Source organism: Geotrypetes seraphini, chromosome 5 (genome assembly GCF_902459505.1).
Source record: "Geotrypetes seraphini chromosome 5, aGeoSer1.1, whole genome shotgun sequence".
Lineage (NCBI taxonomy): Eukaryota > Metazoa > Chordata > Amphibia > Gymnophiona > Dermophiidae > Geotrypetes > Geotrypetes seraphini.
In genome coordinates, this window is record NC_047088.1 from 47,829,820 (window position 1) to 47,857,546 (window position 27,727).

Sequence of the window (27,727 nt, forward strand, 5' to 3'; positions counted from 1 at the left end):
CATTTCTTAGATCTGCTATTTATATTTATTAGGACCCCTGAAGAAGGCGTGTTCTCTAAAACATGGACCGTGTTGGGTCTCTTGGTTTGTAATAAGGTTGTAATATTTAACGGCATTAAATATTTGGTATAATAAACATAGCCTGCATCTTGTACATACTAGTCTGCAGTTTTATTTTTGCTTCTCGCTTGCCGTTTTTGCACTGCAGACCCTGTTGGACTTCTTTTGCTGTTTATAATGCCTCATTCCACCAGTGCCTAAGAGCCAACCTCGCCAATGCTATCACAATGGCTTGATTGTCCTATTATTGCCTCATATAAGAACAGAAGAGCTACATACTGGGACAAGCCAAAGGTCCATGTCGTTCAGGGATCTCAAAGTCCCTCCTTGAAGGCCGCAATCCAGTCGGGTTTTCAGGATTTCCCCAATGAATATGCATTGAAAGCACTGCATGCACATAGATCTCATGCATATTCATTGAGGAAATCCTGAAAACCTGACTGGATTGCAGCCCTCAAGGAGGGACTTTGAGACCCTTGATCTAGTTCAATATCCTCTTTCCAACAATGACCAACCCAGATCCCAAGTACATAGCTAGATCCCAAGTAGTAAAACACATTTTATGCTGCTTATCCTAGCTTATTATTCACTAGATTTTACTTTGATTGGAGAGCTCCCATAGCTTCAAGTTTCTAGCTTCTATTTCCTGGGGTCATGGGCTCAGTCTTTGATGAGCCTCACATTGGCCAAGCAAAAACAAGAGCTGTTTTCCTGGCCCTATAGAGTATAATGTTACTGAAAACAAATTATTTTGAGATCAGTTTGTTGTATTTTACTATTTTTTTAAAATAAATACTCAACCGTATGAAAAATGGATGCCCCGTTGACTTGAATGAAAATTAAAAATAAAAAAAAAACCTGAAACAAATTGAATGGGTGATTGGGTGAGAATACAATGTGTGAATGGGTGAGAATACAATTTAAGCTTCTAACCTTGGTATTCAAATCTGTCCAGGACTTATTGCTCAAGATGATTGCTTCTCTGCTGTAGACTTACGTGCCTTCTTATTTTTTGAGATCACAAGACAGAGAGCTTTTTGGGCAGTTCCCACTCTTCGTTCTTTCTCCAAAGTTGCAAAATGATTCTGTATGTTCTAAGTAGCTGGACCTTTGCTATGGAACTCAATTCCAGATTCTATCTATCTGACCTTTGATTTTCTGACATTTCGGAAAAGTTTGAAAGCCCTTTTTTTTACTTGCCTTTTCAAATTTGGTTACTTTGTAATCTTGTAGTTGCATGGCTTTTTATTTTAAGGCACATTTGTAAGTTGTTTACTGTATGTTGTTATTTTAATAATCTGCTATGGTTTTGTTTATTATAAGAACATAAGAATAGCCCCACTGCATCAACCAATGGGCTATCAAGTCCAGTAGCCTGTTCTCATGGTAGCCAATCCAGGTCCCTAGTACCTGGCCAAAACCCAAGGAGTAGCAACATTCCATGTTATCGATCCAGGGCAAGCAGTGGCTTCCCCCATGTCTTTCTCAATAATAGACTATGGACTTTTCCTCCAGGAAATTGTCCAAACCTTTCTTAAAATCAGCTATGCTATCCGCTCTTACCACAACCTCTGGCAATGCTTTCCAGAGCTTAACTATTCTCTGAGTGAAAAAAAATTTCTTCCTATTGGTTTTAAAGGCATTTCTCTGTAACTTGTTTTAGGGGTCCTTTTATTAAGGCGCGCTAACTGATTTAACGCGCGCTAAAGATTAGCTAATCTTTAAAGCATGCTAAATTGGTTAGCACACCTTAATAAAGGGACCCCTTAATTATGTAAGTATCATTGTTATCCGCATAGATGGTTGATATGCGAGCTACAAGAATCTTAAACAAATAAATTGATCCAATAATAAACCATACCAATTTTTTTTCCTTATACACACCCTGTTTCAGATGAGAAATAACACAAATCACCACCAGTAATTCTGATGATGTATTAATGTATTTTAAAAATTATAGCACACCCCTATAATATACAGTATAGCTTTGTTACATGCTTAGATAAATGTATGTCCTTTCTAGTATACTGTATTTATTTTACTGAATGCTTTACCCTGGAAGATATGCAGTATCCAATGCTTTTAATATACATTGTCCTTTGCAGAAACAGTCCTAACATCTATTGAAGATTGTTTTCCAAAATTAATGAGAAACAACAGATTTTACATCACTATTGGTTATTGTACAATTTTATTTCTTCTTGGTCTCCTGTGTGTCACTCAGGTATAGTAACAGCTAACTGTTCATTGTATTCTTCTGAAAGTTGGTTTAGCTCCTTAATGAAACTCAGCTGGAATGTATCTGCTGCGTAGAAAGGAGATTTTACTATGCTTGATATCTGTATTATGTACATGTTTTGATTATTGTTATGTATGTGTTTGGACTGTGTATGTACAGTGGTACCTCGGTTTACGAGTGCAAGCGTTTTGCAAGATGAGCAAAACATTCGCAAAATCGGCGCCTCGGAAACCGAACTTGCCTTGATTTGCGAGCGGTGCCCACTGCGATCCGGCACCCTCCCCCCCCCCGTGATCTGGTATCCCCCCGCTTGTGTCGCACCCCCCCCGCCGCGATCTGAAATCCCCCAGCACCCACCCGAACACGTTGCTTACCCCCAACTGGCCACCGGCACCAACGCACAGGACATGCCGGTGCTAGTACCCGAAGATCTGCGTCCTCTTCTTTGCTGGGCCTTGAGCATCTGCACATGCTCAAGGCCTTAGAGTTCACGCTCTCTCCGAGATTCCCGGAGATGTCCTGTGCATTGGTGCCGGTGGCCAGTTGGGGTAAGCAGCGTGTTCGGGTGGGTGCTGGGGGATTTCAGATTGCGGTGGGGGGTGTGATGCGAGCGGGGGGATGCCGTATCTTGGGGGAGGGTGCCGGATCGCGAGGGGGTGGCGGATCATGCGGGAGGGGCCTTCGGGGGTAGCAATGCCGGTTCTCGGGGAGGGGGTAGAGTAGCGCCTCTGGCCTAGGGGGTGGGGGTGGGTGGAAACATATCAAGCGAATTTCCCTTAGTTGCTATGGGGAAACTCGCTTTGATATACAAGTATTTTGGTTTATGAGCATGCTTCTGGAACGAATAATGCTCGTAAACTAAGGTAGCACTTTATTTTGTTGTGACCCACTTTGGGAAAGGCGGGATATGAATAAATAAAACATAAACATAGCATGTAAAAGTGGTATATAGCTTTCCTGTAATGTCAAATATTGATTAAAGGATTGTACCTCCAGTTAGCTAGTTAGTTTTTTACTAATTAATTAATATTTAATAAACAAATAATTAAACTTGAGGTTAGGAAGGAGGTTTTGAAGTAAATGATTACATCAGATGCATTCAGAATGAGGACTTGAAATAACATTTAAGTTATAGGAGGTCTCTTTAATGAGAACAATGCGTTTTTATGATACTTCAACCTCTCTATAGATTTTGGGGATGAGTTCTATTTTTAAATCAGGGTATTATTTAAACATTTAGAACAGTGGGCTAATAAAAATTAAACTATTAACTGCAAATAAAACAAGACACTGATGTGTAAAAGAAAATTGTTGAAAGAAAATATCATAAATTATCCTTTATACCCCTTCTACGTTGATCACTAACAATGATGTCAGTTCCTCCTCCCCCAAAATCTCAGTTTATATTCAATTATATACGGTAATCATTAATGACTGGTTAATGATGCTAAAACTTCAACCTTTTAATTTTCATAAATGCATGATGTAATGATTTCATTTTTCCTTCTTCAGGCCGGAATATATTGGATTATTTTGATCGATACATTCTGTAGTGGATGGATTTTTTTTGCTGCTATAATAGAGCTGGTTGGAGTCTGTTGGGTATATGGTAAATATTTAAAGTCTCAATGATATTGATGTACTGAGAGTGAAATATGTTAATATAAAGTTAATAATTTCTTATTAGCAGGCAGTTAATAATACAGTCAAACCTCGGTTTGCGAGTAACGTGGTTTGCGAGTGTTTTGCAAGATGAGCAAAACATTCCCGCAAATCGTACCTCGCAGTCCGAGCGTTGACTCGATTTGCGAACTCCCCCCCCCCCATGATCCGGCATGCTGCCACCCCCTCCCACCCACGATCCGGCATTCCCCATCCACCCAAACACAAATTCTTACCCCGATCTGGCACCGGTACCAACGCACAGGAAGTGCTGGTGCCCGAAGATCCTCCCTCTTGCCTGGGCTGGGCCTTGAGCATCTTGCGCATGCTCAAGGCCTTCTGGTTCTCGCTCTCTCTGAGATTCTCGGAGGAAACTCGCTTTGATATACGAGCAGTTTGGTTTATAAGCATGCTTCTGGAATGAATTATTCTCAAAAACCAAAGTTCCACTGTATAATAATCACATAGATGTCTGGTTATTCATTTGGTTTGAGAGGATGAAGCAGAGATGTGGGATAAGGAGAAGAGATAGACAGGCAAAATTTGTCTCTGACAGTGTACCTAAGATTATCTATTTTAATAACATAAGCATTGCCATACTGGATCAGACTAAAGGTCCATCAAGTCAGTATCCTGTTTCCAACAGTGGAAATCCAAGTCACAACTACATGACAAGATCCTTAAAACAGTAAAACAGATTTTATGCTGTATACTCCAGGAATAAGCAGTGGATTTCTCCAAGTCCATCTTAATAATAGCTTATGGACTTTTCTTATAGGAGCCTAGCGTTACAGGGTATAAAAAGTTGGGACAAATGCTTTTACCACATTCTCTGGCAACGAATTTCAGAGTTCAATTACACGCTGAGTGAAGAAATATTTTCTCTGATTTGTTTTAAGTTTACTATTTAGTATTTTAACAAAGAGTATGGAGATGATGCGGTATATAAACTTAAGGTTTAGATTAGATTAGATTAGATTAGATTAAACAAGTGATTCACATCTACCCATTCCACTCCACTCGGTATTTTATAGACCATTTATAACTTCTCATATTTACCACTATCCACTCTATAACTTTGCATCCATGGCTAAAAAGCCATGACGCTTATAGGAATTCTACGAGTGTTGGAGCATTTAGGGGCATATTCTGTTAAGGTCGTCTGAAAGTTAGGTGTTGTTTAGGCGTCCAGAGGGAAAATGCTGAGTGTGATTCTATAATGCATAGAAGCACTATAGAGAATCCCGATCAGCGCCACTCAGCGAATCTAGACACATCTCAATAGGTGTGCTTTATAGAATCGCCTTTTAGGTGTCACACAGATCTCTACATGTCTATAATGTTATGGCGATTGTATGCTGTTTTTTTTTTTAGATTAAAATTGTATGCAATAAAATGGCATTATATTTATTTATCTTTTAATTATGTGTTTTACATTTTTATATATATATATATATATATATATATATATATATATATATATATATATATACACACACACACACACATACATATATACGCACACATATATACATATACATATATATACATATACACATATACATATATATACATATACATATACACACACATATATACACACACACTAGTCTTATAGCCCGTTACATTAACGGGTGCTAGAATATATGTGTGTGTGTTTGTCTTTATTTCTTTCTCTCTCTCTCTCCTTAGCCTCTTTCTGTATTTCTGTCTTTCTTTTTCCTCGGCTGTCCACCCATTCTCCCTTCCTTTTACTTTCCCTGTGTCCATCACCACCCCTTCACTGCTACCCTTATCTAGCAGCAGCACTTCTCCCTTTTTTTTTTATCTCCCCCCTGTCCAGCAGCACCTCTTTCCTGCTCCCCCTGTCCAGCAGTAGGCCTCCCTTCCTTTTATTCCCCCCTCCCGTCTCTTCCCCTGTCCATCAGCACCTCTTTCCTGCTCCCCCGTCCAGCAGTAGACCTCCCTTCCTTTTTCTCCCCCCCCTTCCCCTGTCCAGCAGCACCCCTTACCTGCTCCTCGGTCCAGCAGTAGACCTCCCTTCCTTTTTCTCCCCCCGTCTCTTCCCCTGTCCAGCAGCACCCTTTACCTCGTGTCTTCCCTCTGCCGACAGCCGCCGACAGCCACGTTGGGAGAGAGAGAGAGAGAGATGCGTGTGGTAAGCATGCATGCGCACTCCTACCTGTGGGGACCTACAGCGCACGGAAAACGGAACACGCTGGTAAGAGTACGCATGCGCACTTAGGCTTTTATTATATTAGATAGATAGATAGATAGATAGATATAGATATAGATATATATAATATTGCACACTAAACCTCATGTACAAAAGGTTAAGAAAATAAAAAGAGAGATACCCTACTTACAATGGCTGTGGTTCAGAGCCAGTGGACATGACTGATGCACATTTTTGTAGTTGAAAATGTCTAAAAGTTAGGTGCAGACTCAGTCAAAAAGTATATAGGGGCAATACCAAAAACTTAGGCCATCTTTTACAAAGGCACTCTAAAGGGCTCATAATCGAAAGAGAAAAACGTCCAAAAACCAGCCTAAGTTGGCACTTGGACGAACATTGAACTAAAAAAAAAAATATGTCCAAGTGCCAATAATGAAAACGGGTTTTGGACGTATTTCTAAACGACCTAGGACTTCATAGTGCCGTTGAACGACCATAGCTAAATGGGGCATTTCAGGAGGAGTGTTGAGGGTGGGAGTTGGGTAGAATGTGGGCCGGCTTAGACTTAGTTGTATTACATATATAATACAGCACAGGATCGATGGAACTTGGACATTGTTACTTAGACCATTTAAAACATAGTCTAAGTCACAAAAACCCACCTAAAGTCACCAGATAAGCACTGCAAACACATAAAAAAGTTTTGAACATTCAGCGGTTTTGAAAATGGATGTTTCTCCACCCCCAAATTTGGACATCCAGGTAACAAAATTTTATTTTTTGTTAAGAACATAAGAATTGCCACTGTTGGGTTAGACCAGTGGTCCATCGTGCCCCGCAGTCCGCTCACGCGGCGACCCTTGTTCAAAGGCCAGTGCCCTAACTGAGACTAGCCTACCTGCATACGTTCTGGTTCAGCAGGAACTTGTTTAACTTTATCTTGAATCCCTGGAGGGTGTTTTCCCCTACGACAGACTCCGGAAGAGCGTTCAAGTTTTCTACCACTCTCTGAGTGAAGAAGAACTTTCTTACATTCGTATGGAATCTATCCCTTTTCAATTATAGAGAGTGCCTTCTCATTCTCCCTACCTTGGAGAGGATGAACAACCTGTCCTTATCTATTAAGTCTATTTCCTTCAGTATTATGAATGTTTCAATCATGTCTCCTCTCAATCTCCTCTGTTCGAGGGAGAAAAGGCCCAGTTTCTTTAATCTTTCATTATACGGCAACTCCTTCAACCCCTTAACCATCTTAGTCGCCCTTCTCTGGACCCTTTGAAGTAGCATCATGTCCTTTTTCATGTACTGCAACCAGTGCTGGACGCAGTACTCCAGATGAAGGCGCACCATGGCCCGGTACAGCAGCATGATAATCTTCTCCGATCTGTTCGTGATCCCCTTCTTTATCATTTCTGGCATTTTGTTCACCCTTTTTGCCGCCGCCGCACATTGCGTGGACATCTTCACCGACTTGTCAATCATAACTCCCAAGTCTCTTTCCTGGGAGGTCTCTCCAAGTACCGCCCCAGATATCCTGTATTCGTGCATGAGATTTTTGTTACCTACATGCATCACTTTACACTTATCCACTTTAAACCTCATCTGCCATGTTGATACCCATTCCTCAAGCCTGATTATGTCATGTTGCAGATCTTCGCAGTCCCTCTGTGTCTTCACTACTCTGAATAACTTTGTATCATCCGCAAATTTAATCACCTCACTCGTCGTATCAATGTCTAAATCATTTATAAAGATGTTGAAGAGCACGGATCCAAGCTCCGAGCCTGCGGCACCCCACTGGTGACGCTCTTCCAGTCCGAGTATTGTCCATTTACCCCCACTCTGTTTCCTATGATCCAGTCAGTTTTTAATCCACATGAGTGATCTTATAATGAATAATGGGCTTTGAGGGAGGGTGGGGGGAGGGTTATATTTGTATTTATAGGTTATAATAGTTCTTGTAAACCGTGTTGAGCTCCATTTTCATGGAGATGATGCGGTATATAAACTTAAGGTTTAGATTAGATTAGATTAGATAATGATAAGATGTTCAAGTGCTCAGATTAAATGTGTTTATTATGAATTTTTGTACACTTGATGAAAGTTTAAAAATGAATAAAGAATTAAAAAAAAAAATCCACGTGAGTGAGTATTTCTCCCTCGATTCCATGGCTCATAATTTTCCTTGTCAAATGCCTTCTGAAAATCCAGATATACAATGTCGACCGGGTCGCCCTTGTCTATCTGTTTGTTTACTCTCTCAAAAAGTGCAGCAAGTTCATCAAACACATGATCTGCCTTTGCTAAAACCGTGGTCCTCATCAGCCCGTGTCCATCAAGGTGATCAATGATGCAGTCCTTATCAGCAACTCTACCATCTTTCCTGGTACCGAGGTCAGACTCACTGGTCTGTAGTTTCCCGGAACTCCCCTCGAACCTTTCTTGAAGATCGGCGTAACATTTGCCACCTTTCAGTCTTCCGGAATCTTTCCCGATTTGATCAACAGATTGGCTATTACTTGAAGCAGTTCAGCTATGGTCCCTTTCAGTTCCTTGATGACCCTCGGATGGATGCCATCCGGTCCCAGGGATTTATCGCTCTTAAGCCTATCAATCTGCCTATACACCTTCTCTAGACTGACCGTCAATCCTGTCAGCTTTTCATCTTCATTTCCAGCATATAGCCTGATGGATTCTGGTAGGCTGTGTACATCTTCATCGGTAAATACAGATGCAAAAAATGTGTTCAGTTTGTCGGCGATTGCTTTGTCCTCCTTTAGCGCATGGTTGAGTGGCTGGTTTACTGGAGACATCCATAAGATAATAAACAGGCCGAGAAGGACGCAGCCCGAGAAAAATCAACTGACAAGGAAAATCATTACAAATTGGAATGGAGTAATAAATGTTCGTTCTTAATTGTCTATGCCACAAAGTGTAGAAAATGGCTATCATTCCACTCAAACTTTGCTTTTGTGACCAGAATATTGATATTTTGAAATTTATCTTATTTTTGCAGAACATTCCAGATTGATTCCAAGCTGAGTAAACTTAGGGGATCCCTTTGGAGTAACTTCAAGAACTTTCAATCAATATAAATAATAGTATAGTATAACTATAAAGCACAGTTATTTACTGTAACGGGTATTATCCAGGGACAGCAGGCAGATATTCTCACTGATGGGTGATGTCACTAAGTAGGGTGGGATTGGGATATATGATATTTGTTTTAATTGGTTTATTCCTAATGGATGGGATGGGTGGGGGAGGGGTTCTTTTTATGCTTTGGTGATTATAAATAAGAATGGCAAGTGATTTGTAAAATTCTTGATTGAATATTATACACTTGTAAGATATGAAAACGAATAAAGATTTTTTTAAAAAAAAGAATTCAAAAAGTTTACGATAGCCCAAACCGCGCATGCGTGAGTGCCTTCCCGCCCTATGTGGGCGCACGATCCTTCAGTTAAGATACGCCAGCTAAGAAGCCAACCCAGGGAAGTGGGTGGGTTGTGAGAATATCTGCCTGCTGTCCCTGGATAACACCCGTTATGGTAAGTAACTGTGCTTTATCCCAGGACAAGCAGGCAGCATATTCTCACTGATGGGTAACCTCCAAGCTAACAGAAATGGGATGGTAGGAGAGTTGGCCAAGAAAAATATAGTTTGAAAAACAGAGTGGCCGAAGTGCCCATCGCGTCTGGAGAAAGAATCCAGACAACAGTGAGAAGTGAAGGTATGAACTGAGGAGCAAGTGGCAGCGTTACAGAGTTCCTCAATGGTGTAGATCGAAAGAAAACACCAAAAGCTGCCAGAGGTCTCTGAGGACTGCCACACAATTTTCCCGTGTTAGTCCAGACTGAGTATAGCAGAACGAGATGCAGGCAGCCAGCCAGTTGGAAATCGTTCTCTGGAATATAGAATGCCTGCCACACGATTTTCCCGTGTTAGTCCAGACTGAGTGTAGCAGAACGAGATGCAGGCAACCAGCCAGTTGGAAATCGTTCTCTGGAATATAGAATGCCCTGGCTTTGACCGGTTAATGTAGGAGACCAAAGCCCACTTACAGTTCAAAGTATACAAAACAGATTCTCTAGTAGGAGAATGAGGTGAGATGTAAAGTGACAACTTGTAGAAGAGGCTTTGGACACGCATGCAGAACCACCTTAGCATGATGAAAAACTGTGAAAGATGAATCTGCTAGTAATGCATGTAACTCACTGACCCTGAGGCAGAAGTGAGAGCAATAACAAAGACCACTTTCCAGACTAGAAACTCAAGAAGAGCTGTGGCCATTGAAACAAAAAATGGCTTCAACAAACTGGAAAGAACTACATTAAGGACCCAGATGACATGAGGAGACTGTAGAGATGGTTTCACAGGGAAAAAAAAATCCTACCATAAACCTGGGAACCAAGTAGAAAAGGCTACAGCCCAAACGACAGGGAAAGGCATAAGGTGTGATTACACATTAAAAACCCCTGTCGTGAATCTGGAAACTAGAGGATAAGCAGGAAGAGGTTGACTCTCAACTGACAAAAGGAAAAAATGCAATAGCACTTAAAAGAAGTCTGAGATATATAGACTCAAGACTAAAAACAAAACAAAAGAATAAAATAATCCATGAGCAATTCCAATAAGTAGGAATGTGGAACATGAAAAATCAAGAAGACACCAAGAAGAAAACCCTAGACCACTGTTGATAGAAACATGGTTGAGTGGCTGGTTTCCTGGAGACATCCATAAGATAATAAACAGGCTGAGAAGGATGCAGCCCGAGAAAAATCAACCAAGGAAAATAATTTCAGATTGGAATGGAGCAGAGTCTTCCGAGCCAGATTGAACCCAAAAAGGGAATAGCAGAAGAGGAACGGGCTCGCTGAAGTTGAATTGAAGGAGAAGGGATAACCCATGTTGCCTGGGCCACTATGGAGTAAAAAGACATATGGTGGCTACTTCTCTCTGGAGCTAGAATAAAACACTCAACAAGAGAAGAATGGAGGGGAAGCATATAGAAACATATCCGTACAATCTAGGAATAAAACATCTGCTGTCAGAATAGAAGGAAGGAAAGTCTGGAGCAAAACTGGGGCAACTGATGATTGTGAAGAGACTCAAACAAGTCTACTTGTGGGGTGTCCCAAAGTTGGACTAGAGAGTTGTAGAGCTGAGAGACCATTCGGTGAAGAATTCTGCTGAGGTTATCTGCTAAGGAATTCTGTTCCCCATGAATTCAGACAGGCAGCAAGAACAGATTGCAAACTGTCGCCTATTCAAATATGCTGGGCATCCTGACACACCAGAAGAGAGCCCGAGCCTCCTTGCTTGGTTATGTAGTACATTGCTACTTGATTGGTCGTGCAAAGGAGGAGGACTTGAGGGCAGAATCGATGATGAAAAGACCTTGAAGCCATAAAACAGCACTCTGAGTTCAAGGAAATTGATGTATAATTTCCCTTCCAAAGACGCTGAGTCTGCAGATCGTCCATATGAGCCCCATGCATAAAAAGATGCGTCAGTCATGATGGCCATGTAATGAGGGGACAAATAAAAAAGGGAGACCTCTGGACAGATTAGAGGAGATCATCCATAAATGAAGCGACTGCAGATGAGACAACGTCATAAATATACATGCTTTGAGAGACGATTCATCACCTGAGACCACTGGGAAGCAAGAATCCAGTGAGTACAAGAATGTAGTCCTACCCGTGATATAACATGAACAGAAGAAGCCCTGTGGCCCAGAAGAACCATGATGTGTTTGGCAGAAATGGTTTGAAAAGAAAGCAACTGCTGACACAAACAGAAGAGAGTCTGAAGACGATCTGGAGGAAGAAACGCTCTCATGAGAGTGGTGTCTAGGATTGCCCCAATGAATTATAGATATTATGGGGAATTTAACTTCAAAGCCTAGAACCAGAAGAAAAAAAGATGGTCTGAAATGTTGCTTGGACCACTTCCTGAGAAGAAACAGCCTTGATGAACAGACGTTCAGAAAAAGAAAAGACCTGAAGGCTGTGTAATCGGAGAGACATGGCCAGCACAATCAGGCACTTTGTGAAGACTCTGGGAGAAGATGCCAGACCAAAGGGAAGAAACTTTTAGGACCTTGTACTGGAAATGGCAATGGCTGAGTTGAACTCAAAAGTAGGGCATTCGGAAAAGTTGAAAGAGGGCATTCGGAAAAGTTGAAAGAGGGCATTCGGAAAAGTTGAAAGGGGACAGATTCAAAACAAATGCTAGGAAGTTCTTCTTTACCCAACGTGTGGTGGACACCTGGAATGCGCTTCCAGAGGACGTTATAAGGCAGAGTACGGTACTGGGGTTCAAGAAAGGATTGGACAAATTCCTACTGGAAATGGGGATAGAGGGGTATAGATAGAAGATTACTGCACAGGTCCTGGACCTGTTGGGCCGCCGCGTGAGCGGACTGCTGGGCACGATGGACCTCGGGTCTGACCCAGCAGAGGCATTTCTTATGTTCTTATAAGAGGGCATTCGGAAAAGTATATAAGAACATAAGAACTGCTATCTCCGGATCAGGCCTTCGGTCCATCAAGTCCAGCGATCCACACACGTGGAGGCCCAGCCAGGTGTACACCTGGCATAATTTTAGTCACCCATATCCCTCTATGCTTCTCGTAAGGAGATGTGCATCTAGTTTGCTTTTAAATCCTAGAACAGTGGATTCCGCAATAACCTCCTCTGGGAGAGCATTCCAGGTATTCACCACTCGTTGCGTGAAGCAGAACTTCCTGATATTTGTCCTGGACTTGTCCCCCCTTAGCTTCAGTCCATGTCCTCTTGTTTGTATCACACTGGACATTGTAAATAAATTTTTTTCCTGCTCCATTTTGTCGATTCCTTTCAGTATTTTGAAAGTCTCAATCATATCCCCTCGCAGTTTCCTTTTCTCAAAGGAAAAGGATCCAAGTCTCTTAAGTCGTTCCTCGTATTCCAAGTTCTCCATACCTTTTATTAGCTTCGTTGCTCGTCTCTGCACCCTCTCCAGCAGTTTTATATCCTTCTTTAGGTTGGGAGACCAAAGTTGGACACAGTATTCCAAGTGTGGTCTGACCATTGCTCTATAAAGCAGCATTATAACTTTCTCCGATCCACTCGTGATTCCTTTCTTTTTCATGCCTAACATTCTATTTGCTTTCTTTGCCGCTGCCGCGCATTTTGCCGACAGTTTCAAGGTCCTATCTATCAGTACATCCGGGTCCTTTTCTTGTTCGCTCTTACCCAGAGTTGCACCTGACATTCTATACTCGTATTCTTTGTTCTTTCTGCCTAAATGCATTACTTTGCACTTTTCCACATTAAACTTCATCTGCCATTTCTCCGCCCATTTCTCTAACTGACACAAGTCACTCTGGAGTTCCTCGCTATCCTTCTGCGATCTTATTGCCCGGCATAGCTTTATGTCGTCTGCAAACTTGATGATCTCACTGGATGTTCCTTCTTCTAGGTCAGGGATGTCAAAGTCCCTCCTCGAGGGCTGGAATACAGTCGGGTTTTCAGGATTTCCCCAATGAATATGCATGGGATCTATTTGCATGCACTGCTTTCAATACATATTCATTGGGGAAATCCTGAAAACCTGACTGGATTCCGGCCCTCGAGGACCGACTTTGACACCTGTGTTCTAGGTCATTGATAAAAATATTAAATATGATGGCCCCAAGTACCGAAACCTGGGCCACACCACTAGTCATTTTCTCCCAGTCTGAGAACTTCCCATTTATGCCCACTCTCTGCTTTCTGTTCTCCAGCCATTTGCCTATCCATCTTAGTAAATCTCCCTCTATTCCATGGCTTTGTAGTTTCCTGAGAAGTCTTTCATGTGGAACCTTGTTGAACGCTTTCTGGAAGTCCAAGTATATTATGTCCACCGGTTCTCCACTATCAATTTGTTTGTTCATGGTCTCAAAAAATTGAAGTTAATTCGTCAAACATGATTTCCCTTTCCTGAAGCCATATTGACTGGCTCTCATCAGGTCGTGTGTATCCAAGTGCCGGACTATGCTATCTTTAATCAGTGCTTCAACCATCTTTCCAGGGACAGACGTAAGACTTACAGGTCTGTAGTTGCCCGGTTCTCCTCTTGATCCTTTTTTGAAAATTGGCGTGACGTTCGCTATCTTCCAATCGTCCGGTATCTGTCCAGTTCTAATTAACAGGTTGGCAAGTTTTTGCAATAGCTCTCTGATTTCAACCTTCGGTTCTTTTAAGACTCTCGGGTGAATTCCATCAGGTCCAGGGGATTTGTCGCTTTTAAGATTGTCGATCTGGTAATATATCTGGTCCAAGTCCACTTCTACTGTGGTGAGGCTGTCCTTTATTACTCCTTTGAATACTTTCACTGTTTCTGGTATTGTTGCGTTGTCCTCCTTTGTAAAGACAGATGCAAAGAAGGAATTTAGTCTGTCTGCAATTTGTTTGTCTTCCTTGATGTACCCTTTTCTTCCCTGGTCATCCAGCGGTCCCACCGCCTCTTTTGCAGGTTTTTTTCCTTTTACGTATTTAAAGAAGAGCTTGAAATTTTTGGCCTCTTGCGCTATTTTCTCCTCATAGTCCTTTTTGGCATTCCTCACCACCTTGTGACATTTCTTCTGATCATCTTTGTGTTTGTTCCAAGCTTCGGTTGTTTTCGTGCGTTTCCATTTTTTAAAAGGAGTCCTTTTCTTTTTTGGCTTCCTTCACCTTTCTAGTAAGCCATGCCGGTTCTCCTTTGCCTTTAGTTTTCCTTTCTTTGGAAATCCACGGAATGTAGAGATTTTGTGCTTCCGTGATAGTATAGGGACCATGCCTGATCTACCGTTTTAACTTTGTCCATCTTTTTCTTGATCCGTTATTTCACCATGGCTCTCATGCTATCATATCTTCCCTTTTTAAAGTTTAAGGTCGTGGTTAAGATTTTGGTACGTTTCCCTTTGCTGATGTCAAGTTTAAAGTTGATCATGTTGTGATCGCTCGTCCCCAGCGGGACCATGACTTCTACTTCTTTTGTTGGTCCCATAATGCCATTTAGAACCAAGTCCAAGGTGGCGTTTCCTCTCATCGGCTCTCCCACCATTTGTTCCAGGAAGCAGTCCCCTAGCGCTTCCAGGAACTTGGCCTCCTTGCCGCAGTTCGAGGTGCCCAGGTTCCAGTCTATCCCCGGGAAATTGAAGTCTCCCATGATTATTTCATTACCTGTTTTACATTCTTGTTTAATTTCCTCTATCATTTCTGAGTCTGTCTCCTCCGTCTGTCCTGGGGGTCGATAGTAAAGGCCAATTTTTGTGTCTGCACCATTGTGTCTAGGAATCTTGATCTAGAGGGACTCCAGCTTCTCTGTCCTTTCTGTCATAGCCTCTCTAACAGTTTCTACTCCATCCTGAACATATAGGGCAATACCTCCACCTTTCTGCCCCTACTCTATCTCTTCTGTATAGTTTGTATCCCTGTAGTACTGTGTCCCATTTGTTTTCATCATTCCACCATGTTTCTGTTATGCCAATCATTTCCAGTTCATCGTGTCTTGCTATTGTCTCTAATTCTCCCATTTTGTTTTTCAGACTACTAGCATTCGTATACATACATTTGAGTTCCCTTTGTGTTTCCTTCTTGGACTTTCTAAGCTTAGCAGTCTCTACTGTTTCTTTCACGGTATTCTTTTTTGCTCCTGCGTTGTCTCCCTTATTTGCTTTGTGGTCGTCCCCTCCCATGTCTGAGTAGTTGTCCGTAATTCCTTCTTTGGGGCATCCTGTCGCCTGGGCCATCGACTGGTAGTTTACTGTTGGCTTTCCCCTGTTCTTTAGTTTAAAGCCTTCTCGATGGCCCTCTTCATGTTGCCTGCCAATATTCTTGCTCCTTCCTTGTTGAAGTGCAGTCTGTCCTTTCTGCAGTACTTGCTTTTTCCCTAGAACGCCGTCCAGTTGCGCACAAAGTCAAAGCCTTCCTCTTCGCACCATCGTCTCATCCAGGCTTTGATCGCTTGCAATTCCCCTTGTCTCTTTCCATCCTCTCTTGGTACCGGGAGGATTTCAGAGAAAGCCACCTTCATCTCCCTGATCTTCAGTTTTCTTCCGTAGGAATTGGGATATGTAGAGGCTTCCTTGAGATCCAGGAAGCATAGCCATGAGGTCTGAATGAGGAGAAACGAGATCCAGGAAAAAACTCAGTCCTCCAGTATGGTTAGGAATCAAGTAGAAATGAGATCAGAATCCCTAACTCTACTAATTGACCTTTGATGACAATCAGCAGAAGAAAAAAGGGAGGACTGTGCAGAATCCAAGAAAGACTCTCTTGGAAAAAAGGGTTAAGAGCAGGATAAAAACATTGAGTATAGAAAGCCTGCCCCTTGAAGAAAACCCAGAGAGCGAAGATCTCAGCAATGCATGAGGAACTGAAGACAGCCTCCGAATGAAGATAGGAAAAAATATAATCGCAAATTTTCACTGAAAAGAAGATTGAGGTGAAAATGAAGACTGTTACCGGGACATGATCCGAAAGACTCACCTGGGCTAGTGGACAGACAACTGCTGAGTAGACTGTCCTAGCATGGCCATGGAAGCACCCAAAAAGGTCATCACCCAAACAAGGCGTATTTGCTAGCCTAACATGGACGGCGATGGTGAGATCAGACACTCGAAACCAGACAAGCTCTGTTGTAACAAAAAAGAGGTGCTGAAAAACAAAGGCACTGTGGCCCTGATTCTACATAGTGCGTCCCGATTTTAGGCAGCTGTAGGCGTCCTACAGCTGTCTAATCAGCCAATCGGGATGCACGTTTTTAAAAAAAATGCTCCCCAGGCAGGCTTTCTATATTGAAGGCAAGGCCCGCAAGACACCTAAGCTCGCCTAAGGGCCTTAGGCGAATCTAGGCGGCCCTACGCTTCTCCCTAGTAGAGGAAGAGACGCATACAATGTAGGCCAACAAAATGCTGGTCTACATTGTAAGTAGACGCGGCCGCTATACTTATTGCGACAAGGGATCTCTCTGCTGCTATAAGTATACCGACCGCCCCACCCCGACACTACCGATCGCTGGCAGGAGGGTGCCCAATCCCTCCTGCCAGAAGATGCCCCCCCCGACACTACCGACCGCCCCCCCAACACTACCGATCGCTGGCAGGAGGGTGTCCAATCCCTCCTGCTGGAAGACGCACCCCCTCCGCACCCCCCCGCGCTAACAGCCCTCAAACCTCCCCCCAACCAAACTAACCTTTCCTTGTTGGCCAGACGGGACTTGCCCGTCTAGCCAGCAGGCCCGTCTCGTCGAAATGAGGCGGGCCCGCCCTTTCCCGGCCCATCTTTCCAAAGCCTAAGGCCTGATTGGCCCAGGCTCTAGAAGCCTGGACCAATCAGGCCTTAGGCATAGCGAGTCCGCCCATCCCCACTTAATCTAAGGTCTGATTGGCCCAGGCTCTAAGGCGCAAACATCTGAAAACCTGGCTTTTCTCAAAAAAATGTAAGTCTCCCTTCAATTTAGGAATCAAGGAAACTCTTATATCTTGGCATCCCAAGTCCTCTAAATTTTCTTCACACTTCTACCTCTAACCCTCTGTTGTAGTTCCTTCCTATTTCTCCTACTGTAAACTGCGTCGAGCTCTACGAACGTGGAGATGATGCGGTATACAAACCTAAGGATTAGATTAGATTAGATTAGACTTTGCAAAGTCAACTTCTAAGGAAATGGCACAAAGTGCAGACATTCCCCTAAAGGATTTTGAAAAAAGAAGTGCTTAACCCTACTGATGTGGAAAGGGAAGCATATGGTGAAAAAACCCATCGCTTCAGGGAGATTTGAGACTTTTCCAAAAAAAGCCCCCCCACCCCTCAGAGATTCAATCCCAAGTATATAGAATCAATGTCAGGGATTCGATGTCGAAGGCGGAAGAGACTGCAATGTCTGCAGTGCCTTTCCCAACCTGATCGACACCGATGCCAGCAACGTTAAATAAGTCGGTGCCGTGTCATGAAATGTGTCGGAAGTTCGGAACTGATGGAGACTCCTGTGTAAGTGCCGATGTCGAGAACTCAAACTTGACTGACAGCGGAGGAGTCGGTGTCGACATAAGTGTCAGCACGCACAACTGAAAATACATCTGGACATGTACATGAAGTACTAAATTACATCTGCTGCATAAGAGAAAAACACCGGTACCGTTGGCTGCATCGCCGGTACCATCGGTGCAGTTTGACATCCAGAGATGTTGGTATAAAGGCACTCCTAGCCAATCAGCACCATCCCAAAAATCTGGTGTCGAGATAGTAGACACCGATGCCGTAAAGGTCAATGCCCATAAGGAAAGGCTCAGACTGTAAAGACACACGAGAAGCCCGTGTCATGACAGGGAGTAAGTTGCAACTGCTCCCGAAGCTCCGCACGCAGCACTGTTGCAGTAGCTGCAGAAGATTCTGCCCCGGTACCGCTGGCTTTTGTGCCAGTACCTTTAATGCCGCTCCACGCTCCGAAGATGAGTATACCCATATCGAGGCACTCATCAATATCAAAACAGAGGCAAAGATGGTGCTGATCGAGGTCGGCAGGACTTGACTCATTGCTACAATGACCTGAAGCCCAAAAGAGAAACCTATGAGCCAACTTACCCAAGTAGGATCGAGCCCAAACAGCAATGTCAGTGCGGGCAGGAAGAGCGGTACTGGATAGTACGCTGGGCACCGGATTACTGATGTCAGCGGGTGTCAGATTCCTGACGGCACCGAAGGAAAACTGCTTCTGAAGAATCCACATGAAAATGCGCTGATGAGGAGAAGAGCAGAGGAAAAAGAAAATGGCGAGGCCGAGGACACGACATTGCTAGAACCATTGGAGCATGTCGGTGAAGACAACTTCCCCAACAAAACAACCGCTCAGATGGAAAATAAGCAGGAAAAACCCAAATGGGAAAACAGGCATAAGATGGTGAAAACACAGTATGGCAACCCATAAGGCCCCACCAAGCCAAACTGACGACGGTAAAAGAAAAAGAAATAAACTATAAATGTTTAGATTTTTTTTAACTAAAAACGAAAGAAAAGAAAAAAACTGACTAAAAGGTCATAAAACCACGAGAGTGGAAAGGCAGCGAAATTAAAATTTTTCAACAACTGTTGAAATGCGACTTCTTAGCTCTGCAGATGCTTAGAAACTGAAGGACCGCGCGCCCCTCATTGGGCACTCGCGCATGCGCAGTTCAGGCTATCACAAACTTTTAGAATTCTTAAAGTGGTGATGCACTTTTAAAGTGGTCTGTACCGGGGCTCCATCGGCGACGTCACCCATCAGTGAGAATATGCTGCCTGCTTGTCTTGGGATAAAGATCTTAAGCCTATCAGCTCAGTTCAGTTCCAACTGCCTAAGTAGTAACATGGGCTGGGTTGGGCCCATGTGCCTCAGGCCCCGCCCCAGGAGGGGCCTAAGGCTCCCAGGCCTATTCTGATTGGCCCAGGTGCCTTAGCCCCACCTGTGGGCGGAGCTTTGGGACGGCTGGGCCAATCCGGCCCCATTTTGCCGTTGGCTGCCTGCCGGACAGGTGGGTTTGGCTCCCGTCTGTCTGGCCAACTTAAAAAAAGGTACGGGGAAGGGAGGTGGGGGTGGGGGGGGTCGTGGGGTCGGCCGGGGGGGTCAGCTGGGGGAGCGATCAGGAATTCTGGGGGGGTGATTGTTGGGGGGAGGGGGGTTCCGTCGAGGGCAGGAGGGCCTGGGATCCCTCCTGCCCATATTGTAGTGGGGGGTGGGGCTAGGGGGTCGCCAGGCCAGAAGGGTTTGGGCTCCCTCCTGGCCCATTCAAGTAGCAGCGGGGGAGGTCGCCGGGGCCATGAGGGTTTGGCCTCCCTCCTGGCCCATTCAAGTAGCGGGGGGAGGTTCGCCGGGGCCAGGAGGGTTTGGGCTCCCTCCTGGCCCAAACGAGTCGCAGGGGGTGTGGTCGCCGGGGCCAGGAGACCTTGGGCTCTCTCCTGGCCCGATGTTAATCGCGAGGGGGGTGTGATGGATCACGGCAGGAGAGATGCCTCATCTCCCCTATCGCAATGCCATCACTCCTCTACCGGAACTGCCGCGACCTGGCATCTCTCCTGCCGTGGGTCGCAGCAGTTTGGGTAGAGGAGTGATGGCATCACGGTAGGGAAGGTGAGGCATCTCTCCTGCCGCGATGCTTGCAGTGGGTAGGTTGCCGGGCCTCTGAACTGATGGCGCCAGCGGCCATCAGCTCAGCGGCCCCTTTTTCTGCACTTAGACCTGGTTTGACTACGTCTAAGTCAAAAATGTCTAAGTGCCGACTAGGCAACCTGTTAATAATTTGGTTATACCTGTTGTACGCCTAGGTGTAGGTCGGCCCAGCTCCTGCCCACTGCCCGCCCTTTCACCTCCTCTAAACACACCTCTTTTCTCTCTGTGCGTTTAGTGGCAGGGGAAAGGCCTAAGCTGTTTTTAGATACGTCTAAAAAACAGCTTTGGTTATGGGTACTTGAACAATCAGGCTTTTTGATCATCCAAGTACCCATTTAGAACACTTTTTAGATGTGTTTTTTTTATTATTACCCCCTTAAATTTTAAAAATTGTTCAATGTTATTTGAAAATATATCATATGAAATATGTTGAGAGAATCTTGTACATATTAGTCAAAGGTGTTTCATTACCACAATTTCATTTTGTTCTTCAAGAAAGGGGAAAAGAGAGCCATGAAGTTTGCTATCCCAAGAATTTGGTGGAAACTCACTGACCACTCAAGAAAATGCTATTTCTGCATGGTGGACCCTTTCAAATATCGAACTGGCAAGCATGCATCTGCAGTCACATATCCAAATATTCCTTCATCTATTGTACCGGTGCCACATTACCCTGAGCTCCCCATACCCACTCCCCAAGAGAGAAAGTGCAGCTGTCTTCAGAAGAGAACAACAAGTCTGAGAGTGAGGGAGATGATGTAGATCCACTTTATAATATCAGTGGTGCAGCTGATGAGAGAAACCCATACCATCCAAATCAAAAAGACTTCAATGATTTCATCAGAGATCTTGGTCTCACCAAGTCCAATGCTGAGCTTTTGATGTCTAGGTTCAAGCTGTAGAACTTGGATGACAATGCTCAAGTCACAGATCAAAGGAAGCATCACCAAGCTTTTTCCACCTTCTTCACCTATTAAGATGGGCTCTGATTCTGCCATAATGTGACCAGTCTGTTTGAGGCAATTGGAATTGCCTGTAACCCTAAACAGCCTTGATGTATGATAAGTACAGCTGAGAGGTCATCGGAGATTTCAGAATGGTGGCATTGCTAATGGGTCTCCATGGTGGTTTTATAAATTTTCCCTGCAATTTCTGCCTTTGGAACAGCAGGGGTACAAAGGCGTACTACCAAAGGTGGGACATGCCACAGCGGACTGAGTTTTCTGTGGGAAGAAACATCAAATGGAAACTGCTGGTGGACCCCTGAAAATGCTGATGCCGTCACTGAACATCAAATTGGGCCTAATGAGGTCAGAGTTCTAGATAAGGAGTCAGCAGCTTTCAAGTACATTCAAGACATCTTTCTTAATCTGTCTGAGGCAAAATTCAAAGCTGGTGTCTTCAACGGACCATATATAAAGAAGGTCATGGGGTGCACGGAATTAGCCAAGAAGCTAACTAGGAAGGAGAAAATGGCTTGGAACAGCTTTGTTGAAGTGGTTTGGGGATTTCTGGGCAATCACAAAATCAAACACTACGTGAAGTTGGTTGAGAATCTGGTGAATAATTACAGTAAAATTGTCTGTAGGATGTTTTTCAAGGTCTGCGTCCTTGATGCTGATCTTGACACATTCAAAGAGAACATGGGCGCATACTCAAAAGTGAGCACTTCCACCAGTATATATTGAACTTCAAACATTGCGACCAAGAACGATATGAGAACATGATGAAAGACTACATCTGGGCTGATTCATGAAAGTGACTTACAATATAATTGCAAATCTCAAAAAATTACTCACTTCTAAATCTTGCGTGATCATCTGTGTATAACTTCAATATAAATACATGTTAATTGTGATTCATATGTTGCTTTTTATGACTTTATAAGAATGAAAAGATAAAAATTCGGTGTTTTCACATTTTAAATAGGTAAATTGCAAAATTTAAGGGAGTGTGTGGTGCAGTGGTTAGAACTACAGCCTTGGCACCCTGAGGTTGTGGGTTCAAGTCTCATACTGCTCCTTGTGACCCTGGGCAAGTCACTTAATCCCCATTGCCCCAGATACATTAGTTAGGGTGGGAGCTCACCAGGATAGTTAGGGAAAAATGCTTGAGTACCTGAATAATCTGTGATCCACAAAGAATATTTGCAGAATATAAATTATTTTTTAAAAATTCACTATCCTGGAAGTAGCGGGCATTTTCTTTTTTCTTTTTTTTAATATTCTTTATTCATTTTTAAAAATTTACAGTAAGTGTAACAGCATATATAACATTTTAAACTCAGATACAACACTTATTCTGTTAAAATCCATATCAGAATTTATCTTCCCCCCAATCAATAACAGTCTTTAAATTAAAAAAAACATATAATAGTCCCATTCCTTTATACCTTACTTTAATAATCAAACCAAAATACCCTTCCCATCTCCCCCCATCTTGGACATGCATATTTAAGGGAAAAAATAATATTAAATCATTACAGATTTTAAGAGAAAATGGGATACTCACGTAGGATCTCTAAGGGAGTGAATTCAGGGGGATGGGTATTTGGAATGGGCAGACTTGGTGGGCTATAGCCCTTTTCTGCCATCATTTTCTACGTTTCTATGTTTCTATTTTGTTAATGGCCCCCAAATATCTTGAAATTTTCTAAAATTCCCCTGATGTGTGGGTATTGTCCTTTCCATTTTATAAATGTGACATAAAGAGTTCCACCAGAAACTGTAATTCAGCCTCTCCCAGTTTTTCCAATTATTCATAATCTGTTGTATGGCAACCCCTGTCATAATAAGTAGAAGCCTGTTATTATTAGATGATATTTGGCTCTTAGCCTTCATTGGCATGTCAAACAGTACAGTATCATACGATAATGCCACATTTTCTATACTTTTTAGGCATGAGCAATTAGGAAATTATACTTAATGCCAGGAACAAAAATCATGTTACATAGTGCAATCAATATTTCCAGCAAGAGCACTCCAGCCCTTGTCTTCTTAGCTCCAGTTGTCAGAAGAGGGAAAGACAAGAAAGGCCTTACCCACTGGAGCTAAGAACACAGGGGCTGGAGTGCTCCCACTGGAAGTGTTGATAATTTGAATGTTGCTGTGGTCCCATGGCTGCAAAGGTAGAACAGAAGCAGAAAAACTGGTGCCGGCAGTAACAAATGCAGATTAAGGCAGCAGCAGGTGGCAATTCTGGGGTGCCGGCTCTGGGGTGCGCCTTTCTTCTGGGGCTGGAGCTGAAATGGGCGGTTGCCCAGTTGATGCACCGAGGATGATGGTGGTGGTTGGTGGCGTACAGCCGGTGGGACAGCCCTGTCAGTGATGGCTGACTGCTCAATCCTCTTTCTTCCTCTCCTATGGGGCATCTGGTGTGCAGGCGAGGATCGGCTGGCGCCTGCCTCTGTGGACTTTTTCTCCAGTCTTGTGTTGCTTGCCTTGGCTGCTTTGAGATCTGCCTATCATGTAGCCGTTTTGGGAGATTGTCAGCCTACGCAGTGAAGACATTTCAAGCTGGACTTCTGTTTAGACTGTTTTGATTTTATTTTTTAATTTTTTTCCAGTTTATGAATTATTTTTATTTTCATTTCCTGTTTTATTTTATCATTTAAATTTCCCCAGATTTCTATTGTTTAACGGTTCCTCCCTTCTACTTCTATTCCTTCTCTCTACTCTTTCCAACCTTCCAAAGTCCTCCCTACCCTCATCTAACCCCATCCTCTGTAACGTCGCCTAGGGCTTATATAGGTTATATGCGACTAACAAATGGAAGAAATAAATAAAATAAATAAATTTGGCAGGACCAGAATAACAATCATAGGTGGCAGTGATGGTGCTCTCCTTGAGCTTCTGACTGGCACCCTCCAAAGGCTGGCAACCCTCTGCCGCGCTTACCATGCTAACTGAGCTGAACCAACCCAGTGTTGACATGATCATGTTTCGATAATTCTACATTGGGACATGGAAATACTCTTAAGATTAACACAACAATTCACAGCAGTATTTGAAACCCGTCTTTTCACTTAAAAATATATTTATAGAAATTTCACTTGGCATAGTGGTGTACATAAGAAGCATTTGGTTAATTACATTTGTGTCTTATTATATTGAAAAGATTAACCCATAGTAAGACTGGAGTACTGAAGTTGTTTTAGCCACAACAAATATTCATGAAATAGATTTGCATACAATACAGTCAGTATGTGCAAATCTTTCATGTATATTCTTTGTGGCTCTCCTGAAAGCCTGTTTTGATTTGCATGAGATTTCTTCCTGGTAATAGCACCTCTTATTAATATATTAATATTAATAAAAATATGGGAGCCATTAACATCTTTTTGTCATGACTAAATGCCATTTTTCTTTTAATTATACACCACTTAGTGTTGGGAGGGGGGAGGGTTTCTATTGGAGGGTTTATGATCTTACAATTAATAATTGGCTTAGAGGGAGGTTGGGGGGAGGGTTGCTTTTATGTTTATAAAGTATACTGATAAGATGTTCAAGTGGTCTATTTAATATTGTTAATATGAATTTTGTATACTTGATGAAAGCTTAAAAATGAATAAAGAATTTAAAAAAAATTAAAAAATATAGAAAAGCAAAGAAAAAAAACTCAAAACACTTCTATTCATACTTCAAAACAGGGACAAATCGATTTATTCAGAACATAGAAATGATGATTGGAGTAAAGCCCCGGAGCTTCTGGCTGTGGTGGAAGATGTGCTGGCAATATATTTCTCCTCTGATTTCATTGGTAAGTTAATAGTTGAGCTATACTAAGACATGCATGCAGATAAGTCCTTGGGTTAGATCTGCCAATAATATTCTCACCACAACTCTTATATACTGTATATGTTACTTGGCCCATTCCTCAGAGGTTGCTTTGAAGGAAAAGTGGGTTGCGGTTGGCAGAGGAAAGAACTGCCTCGAAAGATCTCACTGCCTCTCTATTAAACCCCACAATCATTTCTTCTCCATGCCAAAAAATATGTCCAGCTAACTGGCTTTCCTAAAAATCATCTTTCTTAGTGAAACCCCCAAGTACACATGAGACACACAGAAAAATATAAAAAGCAGGAATAAAATTCAATTAAGTAAATGAAAGAGCAGGAACATGTAGAAGTCAAAATCCTCTTTAGCATAAGGCTAAGTACTTTTAGTGCAAATACTTTGGGCTCTTCTCAAAAATCCCAAAATATCACTCTTCCTCACATCTACATTTTGCAGCAAAACACAGGGAGTGAAAAAACCTAAAATTCCCAAAGTCAAAATACTGTATCACAAAAATTCTCAGACAGGGATGTTTTAGTTGTAGTTTTTATTCATATGCAACGCATGTAAATGTAATTCTTATTTTATTCTAGTTCTATCAACAATGCTAGGGCTTCTTTTACAAAGCCGCGGTAGAGGTTTCTACCATGGGCCAGCGAGGTAAATGCTCTGACGCTCATAGGAATTCTATGAGTGCCAGAGGATTTACCTTGCCAGACCAGCATTAGTTTTTATTCAGTCTTCTCCCAAAAATTTTACCCACCCTCTCACTAAGCCACGGTGTCATAGACTGTACTTCTCTCATACCAAAATTGAAAAGCACTTTGTGGTATTTGTAGAAGTCTTAACTTTTGCAGTGCATTTATTTGCACCTCAAGAGTTTCTTGAATTGGTACAAGGCTTCTTCTGTCATGTTTAGCTTTCTCAGCAATATAAATACATTTTTCCAGGTCTACCAGAGTGCTGCTGGGGACAGTGACGTACCTAGTGTAATTGACATCCAGGGCTGATCATACATGTTTTAAATTTGATCCCAACTTAACTAGGAGCCAAAGCAAATGTGCAAAATATAACTAAACTAAACCTTAAGTTTATATACCGCATCATCTCCACGGATGTTGTGGAGCTCGGCACGGTTTACAAGAACTTAAAATATAGGAAGAGAAGGAAAAAAAAAAGGTTTACATGAACTTATATATAGAAGAGAAGAGTAAGGGGGGATAGAATTACATTTTAGTGCAAAGCCAGGTTTTCAGTTGCTTGAGGAATAATTGGAGGGAGCCCAGGTTCCGCAGTGGGGTAGTAAGGTCATTCCAAAGACCTGTGATTCTGAAGAGAAGGGATTTTCCCAGTTTGCCTGCAAAGCGAATACCGTGTAGAGAGGGGAAGGATAATTTATACCTTTGGGCGGGTCTGGTAGAGTCAGGACTCGAGGAGTTATAAGATAGTGGGATTAAGGGAGGAAGGATGCCATGAATGATCTTAAAAGCCAGGCAGGAGCATTTGAAATGGATTCTGGAAATCACTGGGAGCCAGTGAAGTTTGGCTAGGAGTGGGGAGACATGGTCAGACTTGCGTTTTGCAAAAATCAACTTAGCTGCAGTATTCTGGATTAGCTGGAGTCTTTGAAGACTTTTTTTTGATAGGCTTAAGTAGATGGCATTGTAATAGTCTAATTTGGAGAGGATGATGGATTGGACAAGGACGGCGAAATGTTGTTGGCGAAAATAGGATCTTACTTTCCTCAGCATGTGGAGGCTGAAAAAGCATGATTTAGCCAAGGAGTTGAGGTGGTCATTGAGGGAGAGAGAAGAATTGATAATGATGCCAAGGACCTTGCTTGAGAACTCAAGCTGCAGTGCAGCGCCTGAGGGTAGTGCGAAGAGGGTGGGCAGGTGTTCTAATTTTGGGCCAAGCCAGAGTAATTTTGTTTTTGATTCATTCAATTTCATCTGTACCGAGAAGGACCAGGAATGGAGTCTCATTATGCAAGCTGTAATGTTCTCGTGGAGGTTGGTGAGGTTCTGGTCTGTCTCAAGGAGGACAAGGACGTCATCAGCGTGTGTAGATTGTTTCAAGGGGGGATAATTGGAGGAGTTTCAGGGAGGACATATAGATGTTAAAGAGAATAGGGAATAGGGGTGATCCCTGAGGGACACCGCAAGATGGTGTCCAAGGAACGGACATGGTGCCATTTGTGTTGAGAGTGTAGGAGCGAGAGCAATAATGTTGCTTGATCATATTTTGGGAGTAAAAGGATAAGCCTAACTGCAGTATTCTGAAAAATTGTAGTATTTATAGGATAGTCTTAGAACATCCTGCATAAATTGAGTTGCTATAATCTAATTTAGATAGCAATATATCCTAACTCTCCTCAATTTTTTAAATAAAAGGAAAGACGCTTTAACCAAGATATTAACCTGTGTCCCATTGACATTTGATTGTCAACCTGCATCCCCAGAATTTGGATAGTGGATTCAAATTGATAGCAATTATTTTCAATACAAGAAGCATGATCAATCCAAGGATGAATAGATGACGCTACCAGCAGAAATTTGTTTTTTTCTTTGTTCAACTTCAGCTTCTTCTGAAAGGTCCAATGGTTTTTAAACAACTACTCATTCATTCTAAAGTTGTATCCCAATCTTTAAATACAG

At 42.7% G+C, this 27,727-nt stretch overlaps 1 protein-coding gene across 1 annotated transcript in view; it reads left to right on the forward strand.

Annotated features, from left to right (window-relative positions):
* Positions 1-27,727, forward strand: part of LOC117360292 (sodium- and chloride-dependent neutral and basic amino acid transporter B(0+)-like) — a 183,673-nt gene that overhangs the window by 151,210 nt on the left and 4,736 nt on the right. The window contains exons 10-12 of the mRNA XM_033943984.1: positions 2,166-2,284; positions 3,812-3,908; positions 24,944-25,053. Of these exons, the coding sequence (XP_033799875.1) occupies positions 2,166-2,284; positions 3,812-3,908; positions 24,944-25,053 (326 nt within the window). The remainder of the gene's footprint in view (positions 1-2,165; positions 2,285-3,811; positions 3,909-24,943; positions 25,054-27,727) is intronic.